The 9435-nt window shown below is 43.1% G+C and overlaps 1 protein-coding gene across 2 annotated transcripts in view; it reads left to right on the forward strand.

Moving 5' to 3' along the window:
• LOC138267833 (N-acetyllactosaminide beta-1,6-N-acetylglucosaminyl-transferase-like) overlaps positions 1–8670 on the forward strand; it is a 135621-nt gene extending 126951 nt beyond the window's left edge. For both annotated transcript variants that reach the window (XM_069217051.1, XM_069217058.1), the window contains 2 exons: positions 2904–5354; positions 7605–8670. In XM_069217051.1, the coding sequence (XP_069073152.1) occupies positions 2904–3094 (191 nt within the window). In that variant the 3' untranslated portion in view covers positions 3095–5354; positions 7605–8670. The remainder of the gene's footprint in view (positions 1–2903; positions 5355–7604) is intronic.
• The last annotated feature ends 765 nt before the right edge of the window (positions 8671–9435 follow it).

Below are 9435 nucleotides of genomic sequence, written 5' to 3' on the forward strand. Positions count from 1 at the left end.
GGCGGTACTGCCAGGAAAGGCAGAAGCCGATTGACTCCAAACGTCAGAGCGGCTGACTGAGGAGAAAAAAGGCAGCCGGGAAGAAGAAAACGAGCGAAATGTGCTCGAAACTATAAGAAATACCGGGAAATATAGACGCGGCATGAGCGCTGCTCAAAAGGTATGCCGGTATGACGAGAATGCAAAGAATGGACGCGCGTGCACGCGCGCATCTTCAATGGCCAAAAAACGACCGTTGAAAGACGCGCTTCAACAAGAAAGGAAGACGCGCGTTTTAAGGTTAGGTACGAACGCGCTGTTAAAGAATCATATGTAACCCATAGAAGACAGTTAACACAATAAAAATATCGAGTAAACAAAGAAGGTACTTATCTTGACTGCGAGCAGCAAGAAAAGAGGACTTGTTGCTCGCAGTTAAGATATTAGTATTGCTGTATGTTATCCTATTGGCTGTTGCAGCTATGATGTCATCGTTGTAGTTTTCTTTATTCTGGGTACTGTAGTTTTTACTTGGCTGCTGTTAAAAATTAAAGCAAGAAAAGACTGCATAATATGAGCCTCAGGTCTTGTAATAAAATTTAGAACCTCAATTGAACATCAACAGCAGAACACTTCGTAGTATAATGCATGAATGCAATAAGAAAGCATACAGTACAGAAATTACATTGAATACATTGCATAAGCAAACCACAGTGTATGTGCCTTAAGTATTGAATAAAATGTTAATATAAAGCACTACAGCTGTACACTCTAAAATAGTGTGCACTAGAACATCTGTCCATTTTTTTTACAGATGTCATACATCCACAAACTCTAAATAATTCGCTGCATTATTCCCAGTCCACCCCTTGGTGAAATTATACCTAGCAGACCCTATAATATAATTCACAACCAAGTCACAAGTACAAACAATTATATTTATTGGCACATTTTTGCGCATAACGGCCGTGAACTATTCGGTTTTTCTTCGCATCTGGTGCCCCAGCTGGAAATGTTTCCCCTGAGCTGCAGTAGAGGCTGCAGTCACATGCTTCCTAGAGTGCGCATTGTTTGACCATGGGGAGCGATTTATACTTATAAAGCTTCCTTATTGTCCAGGTGTTTGTTTAAAGTTCTAAGTTCCGGAACCTCTGCTGCGGTTCCACAAATAAACGTGGAGAGGTTAAGTGATAATTTTTAGAATGTCATTAGATGTTATGCAATGGATTTCAAGTTTGTGGTGAAAATACAAATGGTGGTTAAATTGCAAAGTTATATTTCGCACAGTAAATGTGCCCACAGAATGAATATGACAGCAGCAGACCTTCCAGGGGTGAGGGCCTTTGGTCGCTGCACCATTTCTGCATATCCCATGTATTTATTTAATGTTTTTCTACATATTGTAGAGATTTATAGATATTTCTCACGAAGCACTGGCTTTTACATTTCATGAAACGAGTATTTAGTAGGACTATTTGCATAATGCAGGCATTATATACCTTTTTGTTTATATCTGAGCTGTTTGCACATAAAGGGGTTTTTCTACACTTCTCTATGCAGGTCCTGGAGTAGAAGACTGTTTTACACTAGGCAGTGGCCTATCTCAAAGAGGCTTTTTAGCACTATTTTATGTGCATATGAACTTCTCCTGTAAATGCACATAATAGTGGTGATTACGTATTTCGGGAAATAAATGCAGGAATCAGTGTTTGAGTGTGTGTGGGTGTGTGTGTGTGTGCGCACGCAATGTGTATTGGTGAGTGAGTGAATGTGGAAATGAGGCAATGTTTCGTTGAATGGATGGATACATGGATGCATAGGTGGATGGATGGATAGGCGTGTGGAAGGATGACTGGGCAAATAAAGGCATGTATTGATGAGTGATTGAGTGCATTAACTGAGGAATGCATGGCTTGCAGGAGTGGATAGTCATTTATCTCTATAGTGCATATTTGAATATATGTGTGATTACAGTAATAACTGCGTGCATTAATATATGAATTAATGCACTATCCACCCACCGAGTACTAGGCTTTTATTTCCCAATCTGTCTCTTCACACATGCACTCTCATATATTCGCCCCTCCATCGAACCACAAACGTATTCCTCCTTCTACTCATGTATATTTCACACTATTTATCTAGGCATCCACTTTTCCACTCAGAGTAATGCAATCATTCAGCGATCCTGCATCCACCCACACTCAAGCATCAATGCAGATATGCATTACCCATCCAGGTAGCTGCATGTGCTTGTTTTTGTCATTCTTTGTGCGTTGCTTGTATGTAAGAGGGCGGATGTGTTTCTGCCATGCTTATAGTTATGGTTTGTGGGTACCTTTAGGTCTGAGTGTTTTCATGCTTTTGTAGGTCTGGTGATCTATGTGCATTGTGTACGTTATGTGTCTTTATATCTGGTGGTGTGTGGTTACGTCCGTGTGCGAGTGCCAGGTGGTGGTTTGCTCTTTTCTTCATGTGAACTGAACCTAGATATATGATTTGGTTGTGAGTAATCAAATATGTATTTTTTGGTCGTGCATTGGTCACTGTATGCCTATTTGTGACTATATGGATATTGATGTGCGAGTATTTACAGCTGTCTGTAAGTGTTTTGCTGCGACACTGCATGTCAGTATTGATACATGCCGTGTTTGAACATGAGACAGACCTAATCCCTTTGTCAGTGTTTGTTGGCATAAGATTTAACAGACAGCTACATGTGTCTCAGTCAACCCTACTAAAATAAATATGTTGTTGCCTGTTAAATATATTTAGCAACATGATTAAATGAATAGCACAGTTGGGTGCTGGCATGGTTTGACCTAGCGTTTACATATGATGTACAACACTTGTATAACTATCGTTATTGATCTTTCATTCGCAGCAATGCATTAACGGGCGTAATTTCTTTCTTTCTTTTACAGGTCATTATGTTAGGGATGTGTGCATATATGGAACCGGAGACCTGAACTGGCTGTCTAAGTCTAAAAGCGTGTTTGCCAACAAGTTTGAGCTGAGGACCTACCCACCAACCCTAGAATGCCTAGAACTGTGGGTGAGGCAAAGAGCGCTGAGCCAGAGTGAGACCCCCGTCCGGCCCAGCTGGTACTTCTGAGCCGCAAAACCTCTGCCTTGCAACTAGTCAACAGGAAGTCACTTGCAGCAAAGTTGTCATTGCCGAGGGTGAGGAGAAAGTGAATTAAAGAAGTAAAAAAGATCAATTCTGCAATATAATATTTTTATTTTTGACAACATTGTCCAAATACCCCAGAATTTCTATTTTATTTTACAGGAAATTCAAAACAGTTCAAAATAAAAATCTATTTTTACATCAAAAATATTATCCTATGCTTGTTTTTTCCACTGCAAAATCATACGTTTTGCACCACTGCCTAAAGTGCCTTAAGGTTTAAGAATCTCTGGAAGTTGCTTCTTTACTTGGAATCAGCTTTGTTTGGCCTTGCAGTGAGCAGTTGTTATCAAGCTCATGAAAACACCCTTAAAGGAATTCAGCTGGCGGCAAATGTAATTTCACTGTCAGACCCAAACTGATATGTTACCCAGGCTGCCCAGGTTCTGTCAGTCTCTTTTGATATGTCAGTTCCTCAGCACTGGACTCAGAGTTGATAAGTGCAAGTTCATGATGTGACAGTTATCAATACCTCTTATGGTTACTAGATAGAACTGGATAAATTGGAAAAAATACAGAAACTGTGAAGGGATATCGCTGATGGCAACATCATGACCTTGCACTAACCTGCTGTCAAACCTTTCAGAGGAAAATAACAGGATAGCTTTATTCATTTGTTGTAACACCACAACAAAACAGCCATGTAAACAATAAAATCCTTAAGATATACAATGTTGCTTTAAAAGATGTACTTCATGTGGTGGAGGGGCACATATGTGAGTGAAAGCTGTGCACTGCACAGGAATGACCATAAGCTGTCATCTCAATTCAATTCAGTTAATTGTTTTCTGTTCTGGAACTCAAAATAGAGTCCACATGAAACCAAATATTCCGACACCTTATTATACACTTTAAAAACACAACTGACTTAAAATTATACTTTAAAAACATTTTCCTAAAATGTGGCTGCATAGAAGAATCAGTGTGGGGCAAACAAAAAACACATGACTAAGGGCCAGATGTATCAAAAGGGTTTTTCCCATTCTGTGTCAATGGGAAAATGTGTTCGTACATATGGCCCTAAAATCCTGTATAGCCATATTGCTCAAATTGCACACTTTCCCTTTATCTCCGGAATAAGACCAAATCGCTAGTAGCACATTTAGCGGGAGCAAATTCATTCTTAATAATGTTCAGAAGTGGCAAAGATTATGCTCCAGATTCCAAGACAGGTACTGCTCAGCTACCTTGGAGTGGCAGGTAGAGATATGTTATGTCCACTTGTTGACTAATAAGACAGGAGGCATCCTTTAAGAAACATTTAGTCTGCGTGTGCGGGAGCGATGCCACTGTAGCTTCCTGTAGATCAAATTGGTTTAGTACATGGGCAAAGTCCCTGGAAAATGTATATTTCCCTAGTTCTAAGGCAAAACTTTCAGGGCCATATTTATACTTTTTGACGCAAAACTGCGCTAACGCAGTTTTGCGTCAAAAAAATTAGCGCCGGCTAACGCCATTTCGAAGCACCGTGCGGGCGTCAAATTTATACTTTGACGCACGGCGGCGCAACCAACAGGTGGGAGTCATTATTTCGTGACGCACACAGCGGCGTCACGTCGTAAAGGAAACCAACGTTAACGCGACGCAAATCACTGTGGGTCGATTTATGACAGTGCAACCCGGAAAGCGTTGTTTTTTTTTACGCTATTGCGTCAAATTTACCAGCGAAAACTGCCCTTTCAGCAGAGGAGAGCCAAAATGGATCCCAGATGCCACTACAGACCCCAGGAAGATGACAGCAGACCAGGAACCAGCCAGGAGGATCCATACCGGAACCAGGACATTTTCAGAAAAAAAAGAAAGTGTCGCTTCAGTGCAGAGGAGCAGGAAATCCTGGTGAAAGAGGTGACGGAACACCAGCACCAATTGTTCATCACCTCTAAATTGCCTATCAGTAGGAGAGAGGCCATATAGAAACAAATTGTGGACAAGATCAACAGTGTGGCTGAACAACGCCGGACAGTCACCGAGTGTAAGAAACGCTGGCATGACTGCAAACGTAGGACAAAAGAAAAAATGGTCAGGAACAGGAAGGCAGCAATGCAGACTGGAGGGGGGAGTCCAGCACACCAGGAGGCCCTGGACCACATGGAGGAGATGGTCGCAGCCATCATCCCTGAGGAGATCGTCACAGGGATTCAAGGACAGGACAGCGCAGACTACTACGACACAACGCACATGCAGGGTAAGTCGCATGGGGAATTAAAATGCAATAATGGGGACTGTAAGCAGGGGGGGGGATACCTACTACACAATGCATGTAAGTCAGCACATATATGAAGTGGCATGGGTAAAAGGGCACGGCAGGGGGGCATGCCCAGCACAGACTGAATCTGGGGCACGACAAAATACAGCACCAACAACAGTCCCATGGGGCCATCCTGTAAGTACAACAATAGAGCCAAGGGAAAGCAGCGACAGGTGTGAAGGCCACTACGTCAAACTCACATCCAGGCACTTGTCTTGCAAAATCTATCCTACATCAACTAGGTCCCTATCAGTAATGCAGTAGCCAAAACAACAACTGCAATGTAACTGCCACAACAGTTGACAATAACACCTCTCATCTCTGTGCAGCTATAGTACCAAATGGCAGGAACCTCCCCATGGAACATAAATACCTAAATTAGGGGGTGAGGATGACATCTGCAACTATTCATAGAAATAAGACAAAGGCAGCAGTACACTCAAATGCCGAATGTCCATACTTGACACATACATAAGCCAAAGTAAACAGCAATAGGAGCCACACAGCACTAAGGGCACACACATGCTGCATACGTCAGGGTCTCTCACGTACCTGGCTAACAAGGCAACATCACTAATGTCATACTGCTCAGACAACAACATTGAGGAGGGGACACAGGCAACTGGTCACTGAAACACACCTGCACAGTCTGACAACCAAATAGAACCTTCATACGATAAACAGGCCAATCCAATTAAACACACATGACCCAACATCATCTTCAAACATCAACAATGTTTACATCCATACCACATCCTAACATTGACATGCATAGGATATGCCACGTCACATGTACATTTCGGGCAATGTGAATAAAAAGTGTTTGGGGCAGGTCCTGAGAGGCAAGTGTGCTGGCAGGGCATTCACAACACCCACAGTCAGTCAAAGTGTAGTGTTGTAAGTGTAACGTATACTTTGCGCATTAGCTTCAGGCTTTAGGCCTTTGTGCACCTTGCCCTGAATGTACTTTAACGCATTTGCTCACATCTAAGAGCCTCAGAGCACTTTGCACTAAATGCTTTTTATTAGGCTTCCTATCAGTTAATTTAGCAAATAGCCAGTCCTACGGTGTTGTGTATTAGTCAAATCACACTGTTTTGCCTACTTCAGCACTGGAGTTTGCCAGAACATATTCACTCTGTGCCCCAGTCAAGGATACAGTCTGGTACATTGCCGATAGACGTGGTAGGGGTTAAGATTTGGCATTCCTGCGTAGGGATACTTTGTCATCACGATGACATATTACTTATAAAATCACTTCCTTGTCCCAAGACACGCAAGAGGGAGTTTCCAAACAGAGAACCACAACTAGACGCTGCCTGTCTTGCTGCAGATGCAGAACCAGATCACAGGCCATTGCTCTGATATGAGGGATGATGTCTCCCCAGTGATTCAGACAGGCAAGCTCGAAGCTTAACATGCTGTGCTATAAATAGAACAAGCAGAGGGATAGTAGAAACAGTTAGGAACCATGATAGCTTTGTACTAATGTTTTACTCTCCTGCTGACTATTTCAATTCTAACAGTTTGTATTGTTTGGGTTATTGTGGCTCACACCTAAATATCTACAAGTCAGTTGTACAATGAAATCATCATATTAAACAAATACTGTCTTTGTCATTTGTGTATGAGATCATACTGGAAAAGAGAGAATTGTGTAGGATCTGAGTGACCACGACTTCCCTGAGAAGTTCCAAAGATGTCATGCGCTCGGATGTCTAATCATTCCTTTGCTGTGGGAGACCAGAGGCACTGCTAGTTAGCCAGAGCAAAAAGAAAGAATCAGGGTGACCGAGTTATTTACAAGTGGGTCAGACTTAGTCCCCCACACCATTAGCTATCCTGCTGCCTAGAAAGCCAGTAATCTCATGTAGGATAATGAGAGCCCACCCAACAAAATGTCCCTCCATAAGAATAGTTAAACACGGAGGGAGGAGTAGGACAAAAACATGCCTATTCCTAAATTTTTACAAAGCAACACCTAGAGGCGATTAGACAGACAAGTCTGATAGCTCTATATCATACATGTGACACACAGGTGGGCCATAGGCCTACAACAATGCCCATATGAAGGACAGCAGATACCAAGACAAAAACAGAGCGCAAAGTTAAGGCATCCAAAGGCTTGTATCTTAGTGCAAAATTGTCACAACACAGACACACTAATTGTACCCTGTTTCATTGTAGAGGCACATGGATCTCCTGCCGATATGCCTGTCCCTGATTTCCCTGATGACATGGATGACGAGTCCATAAACATTCCACAGGAGACCATCCAAATGGTCCCTGAAAGCCTCCAAACCCCACCTTCAGTCACAAGGAGGAGCACAGAAGAAGCAGCCACCACAGTAGAACCACCCGCACCCCAATTGTAAGACCTGCCAGCTCCAACACAGCTGAGGACTCTGACGACACTGGCACCATCTTCGAAAGAACCGTCGTTGGGGTACAGCGGGAGCTGGCCAAGGAGGTGCGGGTGGGGATGCAAACTATGGCAGCCAGCCTTGAGGGGGTGCGTTCGTGCATGATGTCTTCTGCTGATCAGGCAGCTGCTATGCAAGCCCTAACATCTCTCTTGCAGGAACTTGCCAAAACACAGAAGGAAATCAGCACAGCTGTCATCCAGTTGACACAACACCTACAACTGCAATCCAGTCAACGTGTGCACGAATGTAACATAGAACCCCTCAGGGCCGACCTGGCTGCCTACCATCGTGATGTGGCTGCCATTCTCAAAAACCAGCAGGCCCTCCTTGCTGCAGTACTGCCCTTAAGAACTCCACAGGGAGCAGCCCCCGGGATGTCTGCCTCCATGTCTTCTAACACTGAGGTGTGTGTTGCCCCTTCACAACCTACAACAACAAGGACAAACCAGGCAACACACACATCAGAAGAAGAAGACATGGAACAGATAACATTCTCACGGAAGAGTACCCGGAAGCACTAGTCCCTGCACCATGGCCTACTTTGACCAAGGTCCTACGTTTTGTCAAATGCCAGTCTCACTACAACTACACTCAATGACTGTTCTGCAATCCACTGTATGACTTGTCCCCATTGCCAGTGAATGTCTCTCTCCTACTATTTGCCAATTCCTGTCCCTCTGCACTGTCTGTGACATCACCCCAGCATGTCAGGAGCATCATCCACACCCCTTCTGTAGGATCACCATGTAAGAATGCACCAGAACGGACCCAGCAAACATGGTGAATGGACATTTTGCACTACAGCACCTATAAATAAATAGCACTTGCACACCTATTATGTCTCTGTGTTATTTCACACTTCAACTGTGCAGTACCTAACTCCAAAGTGCCTGTGTGGCAACCATGTAGATTGTCAATTCTACTGTCCTGATATCATGTATTCTGAAATATCTGTGCAGTGGCCAGGATTGCATCATAGCCTTACCATACTGAGGAAAATAACTGATGAAAGGACTAAGCACACACAATCATGCTGTGTTGGACAGAATGATGCACCATCTATAGCTATTCTAGACAACTAATGGTGGCTGAGAAATGTAGGCACCATGCAATACTAAAACAAGAAATTATGCTGCAAAATGTAAGGAAACATTAACAAAGAACACTGCATCAATCACCCTTTCGGAGTATACTTACATGAAGGAAAGTCATGCAGAATTAGTACACACATGATGTAGGTCAGCAATGAAAGCAACAAGACAAGAGTGTGAACAACTCCTCATCTACAAAGATCTCCCTGAACTTCACACTGCAGTCCGACCTATCAATTTACCCACAATAACAAGTCTGGAAGCACTCTTTGTGAAGTAGGATACATACCAACACAAAACCTTGGTGATCAATGCAAACTACCAATGGTGGTTCTCCCAAATGGTGGATACTTACCAAGTTAGCACACGGGTAGCTGGCATGTTAAACCTCAATTTCCTGGGGATGGCGAGCATAGGACACAAATGTCATACTAAAACATTCAGCTACACTGATGTCAAGGCCATGATAAAGTAGCACCTAACGCATCATGTAAAGGGTTA

Source organism: Pleurodeles waltl, chromosome 2_1, assembly GCF_031143425.1.
Source record: "Pleurodeles waltl isolate 20211129_DDA chromosome 2_1, aPleWal1.hap1.20221129, whole genome shotgun sequence".
In the NCBI taxonomy this organism is placed as follows: domain Eukaryota; kingdom Metazoa; phylum Chordata; class Amphibia; order Caudata; family Salamandridae; genus Pleurodeles; species Pleurodeles waltl.